Below are 17,278 nucleotides of genomic sequence, written 5' to 3' on the forward strand. Positions count from 1 at the left end.
GCTCCTGTATCTACACACTGAACTGTATTTTTTTTTATTGAGATCATTTTAAGACTTTAGTGTGCAAAGACGTTCCTGGGATGGGGTATACGCAATGTTACCCAGCAGCTTGTAAAACATAAATGGGATCTGGCACATGATGAACAACCATGAGCAGGAGCGTAGGTTTCTTTTCCAACGTGGGGGGGGAGATTTTGAGGAACTGAGGACGCAGTCATTGAATAAATGTTTAACCTTTTCGAAAAAGTGAGTGTGACACGATCCACCCATGCATGATGAAACCGACACCTCTGCCCATGTGTGTCTGTCCAGGTGGAGGACATGGAGAAGAAGCTGGACTTCCTGGTGGACATGCACGTCCAGCACATCGAACACCTCCAGGTGGACTCGGCCGGTGCAGCTCACATGACCATGGATCCCTGTAACCCCACGGCGGGCGACCCCCTCTGCGGCCTGGACGCCAGGGACGGCCGTGGCTACGCCGAGATCCGGCGGGTCTTCTTAAACTACAGCGAGACCTGCCCGCACATGTCTTACCAGGTACCCGTGAGCAAGGTCATGCCTTATTATAGCCACCACAAGGAGCTTCGCACTGCTGGGAGGGGAGAGGGTGGAGGAGGGCTGGGGCTGCCTGGGGGCGGGTGCCTACCCCTGGATCACCAGCACCCCCCGCCCCCGCCCCCGCCCCACCGCCACCCCGGCCTCATCCCGACCTACACAGAGCGGCCTACAGTCCTCCCCATCAGCTCCCTGCAGGACTTCCAGATGGCTGGGCGAGGGGAAGGGGACAGCCCCTGCATGGAGCAGCTGTCGGCGGGGCTGGGCAGGACCACGGGGCGGGGAGGGGACACTCCGCTCTCCATGCTCTCGGTGAACCACGAGGAGCTGGAGCGCTCTCCCAGCGGATTCAGCATATCGGGCGAACAGGAGGGGGAGGGGGACCCCTCGATGGGGGCCGCTGGGGAGGAGGGGGAAGGAGACCAGGCGAGGGGGAGACGCTACCTGGCGGAGGGGGAGACCGACACGGATTCTGACCCCTTTACACCCAGCGGGGGTGCTCTCCCCCTGTCCTCCACCGGGGAGGGCTTTCCTGACTCCGTGTGGAACACCCCTCCATGAGCCCACCCAAGCCCTGACTGACTCGAACCCCAGATCTAACTTGACTGAAGGTGAAATGACAGGCCGTGCCTGGAGATTCAAGTGGGTTTAGGGGTCCAAAACACTTGGTGAGATGTCAGAAACAACTCCAGTCTGAACAAACCTGGGTAAGATCGGTTTGACCTCAGTATGGTTTGATGGACTTGGCATTGTCATTAACTCTCCCAAGTCTTTTGATACACACTCGACTCAGTGGCATAGAGAAAGCAGAAGCTTCACGGGAGCTTACATAGACAACAACTCTCTGTTTGTATAGTAAACAGACTTTGTACAGCGCACTCACCACAGAAATTTAGCGAGGATGAAAAATATATAAACATTAATACAACTATATATATATACACCCAAAGCTTTATCGCTGCAAAGCAAACCGCACTGCATGTAATGCATGCAATTTTTAGAGGTAGACATTGCAAAGTTCAGGTATCAGGTAAAAGAAAACGAGTTTGAATGGATACTTATAAATGCTATGCCATTTTGTAACACTTATTTTTTTATAAGAATACATTTTCATTTTTTTGCATGGTTTGCATGATGATGCACCAAGAACGGTTGAGATTGATATTTTTAAGTCTCCTGTCTCATTGTTTTATACTAGTTGGTTATTACTATGGGAGATTCAACAAAAGTGGCAAGTCAAAGATAAAGGATTCCATGATGTTTGTTTAGTCAATACACTTTGTAAGAAACTTAAAACATGTATCTTCATTTTTCAAGCTGTATGCTTCACTATAAATCCTTTCTGGAATTCAATCTCAAACACTAAAACCCATGTTCTACGGCACATCTTGTCTTTATTTAATGCTTTCCTTCATTGCATCCAAAAACAAACCAATAAAATAGGATTTATTGGCTCATATGTTCAGAAGTGAAAGACACTTATAAAAGGTAACTGATAAACATGTAAAAGAAACTGGTTGCAGATGGACATAGGTAATGAACTGGGAATACAGACCTAGTTAAGTGTTCATGAACATGGTTTGGATTAGTCCACACATCAATGTATTTGGCCCAGTCATAAGGTACTGTATATTAAGACAAGACAAATCTTGTTTGATAACAGCTATAACGCCCTTTGGGCAAGCTAAAAGGTTAAAAAGAAAAAAAATATTTTCAGATAAATTCTGAGAAGCTCAATTGTTGACTACATTTAATGTGGGTTCATTTACAGGGTAGTATCTAAAATAAATTGTTGATATGTTTGAAAAAAAAAAAAAAGCTAAGTTAGCAAGTATAATAAATGTGGAAAGTTTGCATTAGGCCATGTTAATGTAGGAAGATGTATTAAAGTATTTTAAATATCGTCTTACTAACTTGATAAAAGTAAGAGAAACATGGCCAAGGAATTATGAGGATTTTCCTCATAAATAGCTAACTTAAGATGAGCAAAGATCGGTAAAAGTACAACACGAACAGCATCCTTCATTGCTTAGGTTCAAGTCCCTTCCGGTTATCTGTAACCATTCAAACACATCAGGCCCATCAGTTAACAGGCCGTTAACTTTAAGACTTAAAGTATGAGGGTTTTTATGTGACATTCAATTTAATATATAGTCCTAAATTAGTTAAATACCAACCTATAAGGATGGTAATCAGCAAATGGCTACTGGTTACCTATTTATCAGCATGCTTTCTGCTCAGATGTGTGAGTGTAGGAACATAGCGTTCACTATGCAGCGGTTACACTGGATCCATCTGTTTTAACTGTGTTTTGGCTCTCTGGAATAATTATCTTCATTGTGCCTTCAACATGTAGTCTACATGAGCTGTCATTCTCCAGTGGTGGACTTGACGCAACCGACAGAAATGACACAACATCTTTTGTGATTCTACAATGTCCACATCTACATTCCATGCTGTTTTTATTGCTCTCGATGTACACTTATGTAAGATTTTCATTTAAATACCGTTAAAATTGATTTCTTCGATTCAAAAGGAATCACTGTAATTTCTTAACAAAAGCAGGCTGGATTTTTGAGGAGGTAACTAAGTGTGATGGTTCATCATTGTCCACCCACCAAAGAATGCTGTTTTTGTTCGTGTTCTTATATAATAAGGCAGATTGTCATTCCTTCCTTTTATCTAACCTTCACCTTTTTCACCTTTTTCCCTGAGCTGAATTAATTTTCTTTCTTCATCTCCATCCTCTTGCTTTTTATCATTTACCGTTTAAAATCATCAACTGACACCAGACAAATATTTAAAATCTGAAATATATTCTTCATCAAGTATTCATACAGTAGCATGTCAGCTACAATCAATATGTATGGATTTATATTTGCACGGCAAATTACTGTTTTAAACCTTTCAAAAATCTATATTGTCTTGGGGGAATTTTCCAAATACAATAAGAGGTCTTCCAAAATATAAATGTTAGAGGTAAGTTCAATTCAGTTTGGAACGTCAAACTGAATTGAGAAAATAATGTGAGTCTACTATGTGTCTGAGTTGTTGTGTGTTTAAGCCTTTGACATGCTGCAACCATAGGAACAGGCCTATAAAATATCAATTTTACTTTCTTATTAGTTAATGCAATCAGTTAAGATTGTTGAATCCAGTAAACAACATACACAACATACTTTGTGTAGAAAAATAAATTAATAAAGCAATGGATTTATCCAATTTTTTCTAGAAGCCTGTTTGCCAACGTTTTAACCTTTTATTTGACAACGAGTGGCTGTTCGTGTTAATAATCCACATTGAAGTTATTGTTTTTGAGACACTGATCTGTCATTTAAAAAGCCCAGTACCTACTTGGCAGGTGTGGGAGGGTTAATATGTTGACTTGTAAGTGTTGTTTTCACAGTCAGAGATTCAGCTGAGAGGGGTCATCCATTCATGGACCATCAGCATGGCTGTGAAGTTCTGCTGTCCAGTATCAGTCACTGTAGCACAGGGCCCATCGCCCATGGGAAACAATGTTCCATTACTTGCAGCTCATCTTCACTTCCTCTCAACTGATTCCGCTTACAAACTGATTTCTCACCGGCTTATTATTGGCTGTTGTTAATTCGCCATCATTTGGTTCCCATGCCATGCAACATGTGCACCTAGCCCCAACGTCACAACTTGTGCTTTTAAATGGTATTTGGTCATGTGCACGTTTACAGTGTGAATATCAGGCTCCATACATGTACTGTGTTCATCTGTTCCAGTCAGAAAGCGCAGCAGTGCTAGCTGCGATGTCTTGGTTTATCGATCAGATTTGGTTATTTGTATACTGTAAATGCATACCATAAAATGTGCGGATGTACATTTGGCACAACCTGTAATTATGGACATACAACTGGTATGAATTATTTGTGCCTTGCCCTTTTAAAGTATAATTTACAGATCACTTGTTTTTGTTGCTTTGTTTCAATTTTATTTTTATTTTTTACTGTCATACTCATGGAAAAACGTTTCGCTTAGTGGCCCATGATTGTGATGATCAGCAAACGAAGAATAGCAGAATATAAACAACATTTTTAACTTGTTCAGTGTGGAGAAGTTTTTTTTTTCTGACAGGCATTAATTACTATGACAGTTTTATGTAGCCAATTAGCAGAAATTTTATTGAGGTTAAAACGGTTTTTGTTTAACCTTTTTCCCAATATCCTACTCTAAATAGTATTATGATAATACAACTGGTAACACATTACTTTGAGTTTATCTGACTGAATATGTAACAACAGAGTAATCTCAAAGTAGTTTTGTTTAATATCAACTTAAGGTAAAGTGTTACCAAACTACTTTACACTAGTGGCCTTCTGAGCTGTATAACATTGCTTTACTCATTCTAGTTTTCAAAAACGTACTTGTTATTTATATTATGAACTACACCACTTTTAACATTTGGATTCGATGATATGATATGCAAATGGTATTCTTACTTGATTTTTCTTATGTTGTTGTCTTTTCAATTGCACCTGTTAATAATAAAGAGACATAAACAATAAGAAAAGAGTGGAGTTTCTGTGTAGCTGCCAGTATAATTATCAGTCAAGCTGCATAACCTTCTCATCCTTGTCTTAACTTTGTTAACTAAAGTTTCTGTTCTCCAATATAACAGAAACAGGGTTGACATTAACACATTGAACCAATAGACCCCCAAAAACTAGTGCTGAACTGTACAGAAAAGACTTGACAGGTTTTTTAAATCCACAGTCGGTTTTGTCTTAGGAAAAGTTTTTTCCCAGGCCCTTGCCAGTGTCTCGGAGCCCCCAAGGCTTATTTCTCCTTGCCAATTACGGCTGTGTGCCCGTGACTATGAGTGCCCGTGCAACTGGAGTTCCCACCATTCCTCCATCATTAAAGCCTCCCTTTCACTCCTCTTCCCCTTCGCTGCCGTCGGGGTCTCAAATGACACTCCAGCAGCATATTACAGCTATTTACACAGCCACCGGTGGAGGTTAATAGGACCGGGCCCAGTCGTCTCACTATGCCCACCTGCTGGACTCCCAGACTGCCGTGCCCAGCCTCCGTGCCTGACGCACAGCCTCGGTGAGCTGCCAGTCTGATATCGGGCTTCACCGTTCAGTGGATGGGAAAAAAAGGCTTTACCATTCGCCAGGGCTCCCTGTGTGACGCGGTGGAAGGTTGATGTTGGTGGGGAAACTGTGTGGTTGATTTCAGGCAAGGGATTAACAGAGGTAAGCTGTCTCGCTTTATAGACTGGCTTTGAGGGTGGGAATGAGGGGGAAAATGAGATGGATAGACAAGTTGGCAAACGATATATGATTTTTAAATAGATCTTTTTCCTTGTGTCTGTGTTAATTAAATTTTGAGAGAAAAAAATATTTATTCATTAATTTATTTGACAGGGACAATGCAGTTAAACATAGCTACAGAGCAAAGTTTGCAGCTGATGTGATGCACATAGAGTTTATAGCAAGTGATAAATTTCAACTCCGTCCCTGTAGGGGCTTTTCTACAAATACACATAATAAAAACAACATACAATTTTAAAAATACAAAATAAGAAAAATACACAGTTGCAATTCTACATATTCAGAACACACTCATTCTAAAAACTCATTCGAAAAGTACAAAATGCAATTGTACTGATTGAAAACTCACAACATTTACAAATGGGTACAGTTTTGGTTTGTTTTCAGTCAAGCCTTATGCTTTGAGGTGAACATTTTAAACTCCGAAATCTTCTTAATCTCTGTGGGCAGTAAGTTCCAAAGTTTACAGGCCCTGTAAGAAAAGGCTGATGTGCCAAAAGATGTTTTGCGCTGTGGGATTTTACAGTTTTGGTTTAGGGAGCCTCTTGTCACTCTAACTGTTTGAAATCAGTATGTGTGATTATGATGTTCCCTGATTGTGAGTTTAACATGTTTTTATTTATTTATGTCAGTATTGCACATAATACAAACTACATATCTATAAGGCTTTGGAATATTTATTTATTTATTTTCATTTGAGGGGCCTGATTGCAGAAATTACAACTTCAAACTTGAAGGTTGCAGTGAGGAGTTGTGCCTCACTAAGATCACCTCAGAAGTTGAGGACATCCATTGGTGACATCATTGTATGGAGGACACTTGCCCCCATATGAAGCAAACCAATTACGTTTTGCCAGTTTGGTGTCTGACAGCTTCATAACAGTGCTGTGTTGTTGTGGTAGGGTTCTCGCATGCAATGGAAAGCTTCTGGAAGTCAAGATATCGCTCAAGTCTGGGTCTCAGAATATGTCTGTCTGTGGTTTTACTTTTAGTCCTCTTCAACATAGGTAGGACATGCACTTCACTTTATTCCTTAACTGCCTTTTCCTGTGCATCTTTATTTACGTTTCCAGTGTACACGTATGCATGAAGCATTGACGATGCATCATACTGTGTTGCAAAACGTGTTGTAACTCGTTAGTTTTATTATGAATTTCAGACAATATCCTACTTGTCCTTTGAGAACCCATGGCTTCAATCTTATTATTACTAATATTGCTAATTGTTGATATCTGTTTTACTTCCTGTTATGATATAGTTATAAGACATAAAACCAAAGAAGAAGTGTCCAAGAGAGATGTTCTAGCATCAACAGGTACGAAGTCTTTAGTTTTTCATCTTCTTATAAAACAATTAATTATCTATAACTAACTGCTGTCCATATCCTCTGCAACCTTGGGAACCATCTATAAAATATATGTGATTTTCTTTCATTCTTCATTACAAGCAATTGTTCATGACGATGACTTTTACTTTACTTTGACTTTTTTCTGATACCCCTCGTTTTCTGCAATATTCATAATGGCCATTTGTCCATTTTCATGAACTATGGTGCGTATATTTTCTTCCCAGAAATCCCAGCGCAATATATTGATCCAGCAGCAATAGATCTTACCCCATTGGTCAATACATTAATTAATTCAACACAATCAGGTAAGTTGGTAAAATAATGTTGATAACAGTATCATTATGATTGTGGGAAAAGGTGATGTAACCTACTAAGTTCTTAGTCCAAATAATTTATCAGATATGTTTGATAAAAGAAGTGTTCTGATTCTACTGGAATTGTAGTTTTAACTATACATATTGTATACAGATGACTTGCATCATATGACGTATCGGTTTAGTACTTTGGTATCACAAACTGTCTCTTTTCTGCACCCGCAGGATCACATCAGCTATTTTCCCTGCTTAGTGTGACCTCACACAGTTCCCTGGCCCTTCATAAGCTCACTCTGCTGGTCTACAACAGTAAATAACCTATCTCTGATCATGTAACATTGTTACAGTGGGTGTCATAAGTTATATGCATTATCTGGAATTAATTTACGGCCACGCTTGCTCTGATTGTTAAACCTCTGGCAATGTCTTTTTGCATGGTACCACTACGCCCTCTTGTGGTAGATGTCGGTAAGGAACACTCATGACCTGTGGCCTCAATCAATATAGGGGGAAAATTAAGTGTACCATTTAAATTTATGCATTTAGCAGACGCTTTTATCCAAAGAGACTTCCAAGACAGAGCTTAACAAAAGTGCATAGGTCACTGATCATAACAACGATATAGCCCTAAACATTGCGGGTAGCCAAAACATGAAGCATACATTGTGAAAACCAAATAAGTGCCAAAGGGAAGAACCATAAGAGCATGTAACGCTAGTTAAACAAGTTACAACTAAACAAAATGAACCTCAAAATGCAAGGGTGTTCCTGTGGAAAAAGCAACCAAAACATTTGTAAGCGCTAGCTTATCATATCCAGTGCGTTGGTAATATAAGGTATCCTTTCAAGATCAATTTGATCAAGATCAATTTCAAAACGTTGTAATAGTTGGTCCATTATGAAAAACATTTAGCCAGTGGCCATATCCCGAGAAGATAAACTGGAGGTATCTTATTGAAGATTCATCTTGTTCCCAAGCTAGCTAACTGAGGCAATATAAGAGGAAACTTAACATTTTGCAAAAGCAAGCAAAACAATTGCTTGGGCAATCAAACTAGTAAGGGATGGACTACAAAATTAGCTGCATTTTAGCTAGAGCTAATATTAACATACTTATTTCCAACTTGTGATACTTTTATTAAATAACTACAATTTTTTCTGTTATGTAGTTTCAAGTTTCCGAAGTTTCGAGAACAATATGTTTCCGAAGAGGTACTGTTATTGTGTAACAAACGAAACAAATGATTTAACAGGTAAGACAAAGTGTAAAAACTCTATTTCTGCCTCTTGTTCCTTGTCTGGTTGAGGCGATCTAAAATGATAATTTCTTCACTGTGTTTAAGGAATATTGTTTATGTCTCTACTTTTCCAACAGATTTTACAGCAATATTATTGGATGTGATGGGGAATTCCACAAGCTATCTACATGAGCTGTTCAAATCCAGCTCGATACTATCAGGTATAGTGGAAGATAAACTGGTTGGTCGTTTATATTTTCATATTGCCTGGTTGTCTACTTTGAGGGTAAGACTTTAATTCCTTTATGTGCACTTTATGCAGCGTCATAATTAATTGACAAATATTCTTAATTATAAATTGCAGACTATGTATTTGTTTATTTCAGTGACCCAGAAAAATCATTCTGACTGCACATATATCTGTGTAATGGCTGGAAAAACAGGTTTGTCATAATTGTCTGAATCAGGTACTCTCGTCTGTTTACAATAATCAGGCAATTTCGAATTAATCCAAGCTTTGTGATTGTACATGACACACCTTAGAACTTGAACACTGCATCTCATTAACACATTCAAAGACATAGGCTACTGTTTGAAATTTGATGTTGCCCTTGGGCAATCGTGTTTGCTTTCCAATAACTTTTATCTACACTTCATTATACTGTTGAGGAGGAAGCTGAGGTTGTTCGTGTGCCACTGCTGAATGAAAGTGTTTCCTCAGATAAAGACCTGTCTAAACTGTGGGAGGTGGATTCCATCAAGCCACTGTTCAACCAGACCATCACAGAGGACAGCCACAGAGGTTAGTTTTGCAGACAGACAGACAGACATACAGACAGGCAGACAGGCAGGCAGACAGGCAGGCAGGCAGGCAGGCAGGCAGGCAGGCAGGCAGGCAGGCAGGCAGGCAGGCAGGCAGGCAGGCAGGCAGGCAGGCAGGCAGGCAGGCAGGCAGGCAGGCAGGCAGGCAGGCAGGCAGGCAGGCAGGCAGGCAGACAAGGTACAAACACACAGGAAGGCAGACATAAAGGCAGGCACACAGACTAGACTTAAATAGAGGCAGGGTTTTTCCTTTGGCAGGGCAGCACAAGGTAAGCTACACTGATATAAGAACAGCGGCAGCCATTTTCAGAGAAAAGACCAGTTAAACGGCTCTGTAGTGCAAATCTGGCTTTGAGGTGTGGCTTCAAAACAGCCACCACTACAGTAGCTTGACAAGCTATGTTTATGTTCAAAGTAACAGGTCCTTTGAGATACACACACACTCTCTGCTTCTCTCTCTCTCTCTTCATTTCAGTAGGTAACATCTCGGCTCACAAGATACCTATTGGTGAGTACAGAAGGTCAGCTGATTTAATTTCTCATAAGCAAATTTAAACATTTAAATACATCAGTGTATAAAACCATGACTCCCTTGCCACATTAGGTTGGCACCAACTGCCAACAAATGCAAGCCATATTTCCTCACCTGGGATAAGTGCTGTACTAACCAGTAGAGTCCATGCCACTGCACGAGGTGAGCTTTGTTAATACACTTCTGAAGTTAGTCTTAATTTAACAGATTTTAGTAACAATTATTTTGATATATTCAAGAGGATTAAGGTTACTAAACAATTGAGGAATGACTTGGTAAACCCCAGACAATCAGTAGTGCTGGAAGACTCCAGATAAATATTCAACTTAAAATAATAAAATCATGTTTTTCATTGTCTTCAGTTACATCCATTATTCAAGACCGGACAACAACAGAAGCACCAACTACAAGTGAATCTCACATGACCACTTTTCTCCCAGCCACTGTTAAAGATTTACCAACTGCAACTCTGGAGACAGAATCAAAACCACCCACTACAACCGCAGCCAGACCAACATCAACACCAGTCAGATCAACATCAACACCAGCCAGACCAACATCATCACCAGTCAGATCAACATCAACACCAGTCAGATCAACATCAACACCAGTCAGACCAACATCAACACCAGCCAGACCAACATCAACACCAGTCAGATCAACATCAACACCAGTCAGATCAACATCAACACCAGCCAGACCAACATCAACACCAGCCAGACCAACATCAACACCAGCCAGACCAATATTAACACCAGCCAGACCAATATTAACATCAACACCAATCAGACCAACATCAACACCAGTCAGACCAACATCAACACCAGTCAGACCAACATCAACACCAGTCAGACCAACATCAACACCAGTCAGACCAACATCATCACCAGTTAGACCAACATCAACACCAGTCAGACCAACATCATCACCAGTCAGACCAACATCAACACCAGCCAGACCAACTTCAGCACCAGCCAGACCAACATCAACACCAGTCAGACCAACTTCAGCACCAGCCAGACCAACATCAACACCAGTCAGACCAACATCATCACCAGTCAGACCAACATCATCACCAGTCAGACCAACATCAACACCAGTCAGACCAACATCAACACCAGCCAGACCAACATCAACACCAGCCAGACCAACATCAACACCAGTCAGACCAACATCAACACCAGCCAGACCAACATCAACACCAGCCCAACCAGTTGCCTCAACCACGATCACAACGATCACACCAACCACGGCCACAGACTCACCTACCACGTTCCCACCAACTACAGTCACTCTGCTGACCACTGTATCAGCTATAACAACCACAATGACTCAACCCAGAACAACCCAAATCATTTTAAACACAGACCTACTCACCACTAACCTGGCAACCACAGCACCTGATCCAGCAACCATCACACTCGCCCAACCTGCCAGGACAAAATCAAAACCTGCCTCGACAACAGCCCAACCTGCCATGACAACAGCCCGACCTGCTATGACAACAGCCCTACCTGCCATGACAACAGCCCCACCTGCCGTAACGACAGCCCCACCTGCCTTTACAACAGCCCAACTCTCCATGACAACACATCAACTTGCCATGACAACAGCCCAACTTGCCATGACAACAGCCCAACTTGCCATGACAACAGCTCAACCAACGACCACAACTATTACAATAACGAGACCACTTACAGCCACAGGCCCACCGCCAAGAACAACTCATGCGATCACAACCACAGAGTCAATATTTGCAACAACAGCTCTATCCACTTCTAGCGCTCCAGCCACAACTAGAACCAGGGTGATCACCAGATCACCTGTCACTGAGAAGCCAGGTAAGAATCAGATTCACTTTTGTAATTCAAGATGGGTAAACTAAATCGAGGGAAGAGTAATTAAAATAGTGATGGAAGCAACCAGATATGAATGAAAACTGTGAACTGTGCTGCATGTAATTGACAGGGGGGGAGTGCTGCCAATTTACCGCTCACACTGTTACTGAATGTACAGTACCACATGCCCTGCTGTGCCTGTATTGGATGAGCAGGGGCTCCCTGCTCCTGACCCTGTCAGAGAGTTGAATACTACCGCCATTCCATCAGATCAAGTTCAATGTAATTTCTGGATGGTCCACAGGCATCGACTCTGTGTCTAGGGGAAGGTGTGTGTGTGTGTGTGTGTGTGTGTGTGTGTGTGTGTGGACGCAGCCGAGTGTGGAGAGATAGTAGCCATGGAAACGCAGACATTGCCACTTCCCAAGAGACTGCCTTTGTGGTCTTGGGCAGTAAAGGTTAAAAGTGAATTAAGGCCATACGTTCTGTATTTATCAGTTCTCTATGAGATTACTGTGGCGTTGTAAAGGCTGCAGGGAAGGTCACCCAGGTTTGTTTTCCAGAAGACATAGAGGTGGATCTCCATGGGTACAAGGCTAAAGAGATGCTGGGTTCAGCTACAGTGTAATACTGCAGTAATGGCTTCTACAAAGAGGAGAGTGAGTTAAAAAAAAATCACAAAAGCAGAATTTAACATGAGTCATGAGTAGCATTAGTGAGCTTAACATTACTATCCAGTAATGGCCTTTTTTATATAGGAAGTATCAATTTGAGGTAGATAATTACAAGTGCTCCTCATAACAATATGTAACCTACTAAGTGATGTTCTAAGCTTACAGTGTAACATTATCTAACCTACTAAGTGATGTTCTAAGCTTACAGTGTAACATTATCTAACCTACTAAGTGATGTTCTAAGCTTACAGTGTAACATTATCTAACCTACTAAGTGATGTTCTAAGCTTACAGTGTAACATTATCTAACCTACTAAGTGATGTTCTAAGCTTACAGTGTAACATTATCTAACCTACTAAGTGATGTTCTAAGCTTACAGTGTAACATTATCTAACCTACTAAGTGATGTTCTAAGCTTACAGTGTAACATTATCTAACCTACTAAGTGATGTTCTAAGCTTACAGTGTAACATTATCTAACCTACTAAGTGATGTTCTAAGCTTACAGTGTAACATTATCTAACCTACTAAGTGATGTTCTAAGCTTACAGTGTAACATTATCTAACCTACTAAATGATGTTCTAAGCTTACAGTGTAACATTATCTAACCTACTAAGTGATGTTCTAAGCTTACAGTGTAACATTATCTAACCTACTAAGTGATGTTCTAAGCTTACAGTGTAACATTATCTAACCTACTAAGTGATGTTCTAAGCTTACAGTGTAACATTATCTAACCTACTAAGTGATGTTCTAAGCTTACAGTGTAACATTATCTAACCTACTAAGTGATGTTCTAAGCTTACAGTGTAACATTATCTAACCTACTAAGTGATGTTCTAAGCTTACAGTGTAACATTATCTAACCTACTAAATGATGTTCTAAGCTTACAGTGTAACATTATCTAACCTACTAAGTGATGTTCTAAGCTTACAGTGTAACATTATCTAACCTACTAAGTGATGTTCTAAGCTTACAGTGTAACATTATCTAACCTACTAAGTGATGTTCTAAGCTTACAGTGTAACATTATCTAACCTACTAAATGATGTTCTAAGCTTACAGTGTAACATTATCTAACCTACTAAATGATGTTCTAAGCTTACAGTGTAACATTATCTAACCTACTAAGTGATGTTCTAAGCTTACAGTGTAACATTATCTAACCTACTAAGTGATGTTCTAAGCTTACAGTGTAGGATCTAATATATCATGAGAGTATGTTGTGTGTGTGCCTGACAGATTGGTTGTTAAGGATATAATGACGATAGTCTCACTTCTGATGTCCAACAAAGTAGAATGAGAGGACTGTCTTTTCTCCTCAAAGTTCGAATACAAAACTGACTGCTCTATAAAACTAAAGGTCGCATCAGCAGGTAGAAGTCCATTATCTTTTTCACAGTAGCCGTCTACCACACCCTGATCTAAGGTGTAGCGAAAGAAGGAGCCACCAGGTGGCGATATCTTGACACACAGAAAATAGAACACTCGTATCAAGGGATATAGTACTGCCAATGGCAAATGAAAAAATGTGGTCTTGTACATAATGTGCCAAAATAAGACAGCAATGTGTACTAAATAGTAGATTTATAATAATTGTGTCTGTTTTTGTTCCCATCAATTCATGCCTGTGCATATCTATTTGCACCTAATTGGACAATAATTCCAGTTTAATGCTCTATAGATCAGTTATCATTTGAAATAGAGTGACATACAACAAACCTTTTCACTGCTAATTGTCTGTTTCTCGCTTAGCACATTGACTCCATTCTTGCCCTACAGTTTAAAAGGAAGCAAAAGCTCTGCTCTTGTAACTCCTTTTGTGAGAGGAAGTTGCCGTATATTTATATGGTAATTGAGTGTCCGTGCACCTGCTATGTAATGATTGTAATCAGGCAGGGTCCGCTGTGTGGCAATGCAGGAGAGGGGGGGTGCAGGACGGCAGCTGAGGTGAGAGTAGAGAAGCTTCCTATTGGCTGAGCATCTGAAGGGATCAGACTGTAGCCACGGGCGAGAGTTAGCAGGTGGGGTTGAGCTGGGAAATAGCTGGGAAATGTGGAAGGGGCGAATGGAATTTTCATTTTTACTCAGAGGGCAGACTTTGTTTGAAGATTAGTTGAACTCATCTATATTCTGTGTGAAATAAATGTGTTTTTTTTTTCCTGATGGAAGCCTGAATTTGCCATTTGATATGTGACTGAAGAAAGGTTTTGCAGGGCTAAGCGGTTTCTCATTCAAAAGTGTGTGTGTCTCTCATAACAGAGATTGTAGCATTGAGGATGAGGCCAATAAGAGCATTTTATGAAAATATTATCAACCTAGGTAACAGTGCTGGGCTGAAGTTAACATTGTCATGTATCTCCAATACACTGTGGTATTTAAACACAACATACCATGTCACTATGATACACGCGTGGAGATAGATGTTTAACATATACGTCCGGGAAAATGGCCTGTTACCATAAAAGAAGAAACGTTGACCTTTCCCCTGACAGGTTGCCCGTGGAGACGACCCGCGTTGCACCACGCGGGGGAGTGGACGGACGATTACCTCACCAGCCCGACCCCAACGACCACCGTCAGCGCCCACAAGCTGCAGCCCTGCGTTTTGGAGCTGTGCAAGTTCTTCTCCCAGTGTCTCTGCCGCTCCTACGGATCCAAGACGACGATGAGGTCAGGGGACATTCAGCGGAGGCCATGCTGTCCCACAGTACATGGCTCTGATCAGGGGCATGGTTTTGTTTTCGTGATTTGTAACCCCGATTCTACGTTTTGTCTCACAGATATTGTGCCGACAGTCATCTGTGGTACGAGAAACACACGTTTGAGGTGTGCAGGCGGGTCCGAAGAGTTTCCTTCTCTAAAAGTAAGTGATGATCTGAGGTCAGTTGTCAGGTAGAGCTGGTAAAGGAGAATTCCCGGATCTGCTCATCCAGTGAGCAATCGAAGCTATGTCACATATCAAGGAGTTGTTGATTTTTCATGCTTGATGGTACTTGAGTGCCATGATTGTGTAATAGTATCACGTAATCACAAGAACCAAGTCAGTCAAATGAGTTGACAAATCACCTTCAGAAGTACAGAGAACAAACGTTCACACCAAAAAACTAGATATTTAATGAGAAGAAGGGGCCAGATTTGGTAGATTACATTTTTCTCTCTCGAATGTGAGCGTGGATGTGATTGGAGGCGGTTGAAGTGAACCTCACAGCTTTAAACTGTCTCGCATGAAAACCAGACACAATTAACAGCAGATCACAGAACTTGAATCTCTCCCCATCCCCTGTCTCTCTGTCTCTCTCTCCCCCCCTCTCTCCCCCTCCCCCCCTCTCTCTTGACGATGCTTCTATTCATCAGGTCAAAATGGGGGCCTCATTAAAACCACCGGCCCTCCAAAACACACTGAGCTTCCCCATTGAAACGCGGCACTAATAGGCACGCAGGTCAGCTCAGATCAGCCTCTCTGAGAGAGTTTGACAACCAGCGCACGTCAGACCACCCAGGCCAGGTTCAGACTCCGCAAGGACAGATACGGCCGTGTGTCCTTCACCACCGGCCTCCGTCGTTAGCCCTTTCGGCAAGCGCTCTGTGGAGAGGGAGCGTCGGCCATTTTGTGCCGTGACAAAGTAGGATGGCTATCGGTTGACTGAGTGCTCCTCCACAGACCCCCCGCCCCTCCCGCCTACAAAAAATCATTCATTAATTTGTTAGTAGTTGAGGACACCTACAGTAATACTCACTTACCATTGACTAACAATTGTAGTACTCCTTTTACTCCTTTTTTGTCTTATGTGACCATAAGGAAGCATTAAGGCGTACCATGTTCCGCAGGCTCCAATACATTCTTTGCAGAAACGTTACACAAATAAATGTGTCAACAAATGTTCTAAAACTGACAAGGTAAGCTGAACGTCTTTGAAATTGTCTCTCATACCTCTTTTTTCCCCCGACCGCCTTCCCTTCCCCCGTCAGATTTGAAACAGAGGTGCCTTGCGAGAATGTGCAACAAACTGTGACCAGGATATCAGGAGAAAGAGAGATGAAGAGCGTAGCCAGACACAAAGAGAAGGAGGGGAAGGAAACTCTCAAAGCGCCTCTCTCTCACGGAGAGCTAATCCATGAGATCAACACTTCCGCCATCTACGCATTCTAATTGAACCTTCTCTCAACATTGTATTCTGAATTCCAATAAACATGTTGTTTGATTGTCCTCGACACCTGTGGGAACTAACTCTGTGTAGTGTGGCTTTCTTTCACTCTAAACCTGTCGATGAGCCTTGTCCAAAGAATTAAGTCATGCAGATGGTGTATCCGTTTCCCGAGAAACACCTTTTACTGTTCTGAATGTCACAGTATGCAGCTTTAATGATCCTCTTCAGGGAACATTTCCGATACGATAGGGAGTCAGATGGGAGTCAGATGGCTGAGCGGTGAGGGAGTCGGGCTAGTAATCTGAAGGTTGCCAGATTGATTCCCCGCCGTGCCAAATGACGTTGTGTCCTTGGGCAAGGCACTTCACCCTACTTGCCTTGGGGGAATGTCCCTGTACTTATTGTAAATCGCTCTGGATTAGAGCGTCGGCTAAATGACTACAATGTAAATGAGAGAGTACTTCTCTAAATAAGAAACTGGGCATTTGTGG

At 41.6% G+C, this 17,278-nt stretch overlaps 2 protein-coding genes across 2 annotated transcripts in view; both read left to right on the forward strand.

Moving 5' to 3' along the window:
* Nucleotides 1-2,167, forward strand: part of kcnq3 (potassium voltage-gated channel, KQT-like subfamily, member 3) — a 49,326-nt gene extending 47,159 nt beyond the window's left edge. Inside the window, exon 15 of the mRNA XM_084707278.1 lies at nucleotides 313-2,167. Within this exon, the coding sequence (XP_084563404.1) occupies nucleotides 313-1,119 (807 nt within the window). The 3' untranslated portion in view covers nucleotides 1,120-2,167. The remainder of the gene's footprint in view (nucleotides 1-312) is intronic.
* A 4,616-nt stretch (nucleotides 2,168-6,783) lies between these two features.
* On the forward strand, nucleotides 6,784-16,800 carry hhla1 (HHLA1 neighbor of OC90). Its single transcript, XM_084707646.1, has 15 exons — nucleotides 6,784-6,874; nucleotides 7,126-7,182; nucleotides 7,440-7,520; nucleotides 7,755-7,838; nucleotides 8,699-8,782; nucleotides 8,905-8,988; nucleotides 9,154-9,210; nucleotides 9,489-9,569; nucleotides 10,065-10,097; nucleotides 10,194-10,283; nucleotides 10,597-10,731; nucleotides 11,735-11,962; nucleotides 15,132-15,309; nucleotides 15,420-15,502; nucleotides 16,609-16,800. Exons 1-15 carry the CDS (start codon nucleotides 6,784-6,786, stop codon nucleotides 16,650-16,652), a joined length of 1,410 nt encoding a protein of 469 aa, XP_084563772.1. The 3' UTR covers nucleotides 16,653-16,800.
* The last annotated feature ends 478 nt before the right edge of the window (nucleotides 16,801-17,278 follow it).

This window comes from Hypomesus nipponensis, chromosome 10, assembly GCF_054491055.1.
Source record: "Hypomesus nipponensis isolate SF chromosome 10, ASM5449105v1, whole genome shotgun sequence".
NCBI lineage: Eukaryota > Metazoa > Chordata > Actinopteri > Osmeriformes > Osmeridae > Hypomesus > Hypomesus nipponensis.

Coding starts and splice junctions, on each gene's coding strand:
- hhla1 (XM_084707646.1), top strand. CDS start 6,784: ATGGAAAGCTTCTGGAAGTCAAGATATCGCTCAAGTCTGGGTCTCAGA. Junction 8,783..8,904: donor CGAAACAAATGATTTAACAG/GTAAGACAAAGT, acceptor CTTTTCCAACAG/ATTTTACAGCAATATTATTG. Junction 10,098..10,193: donor GGCTCACAAGATACCTATTG/GTGAGTACAGAA, acceptor TTGCCACATTAG/GTTGGCACCAACTGCCAACA.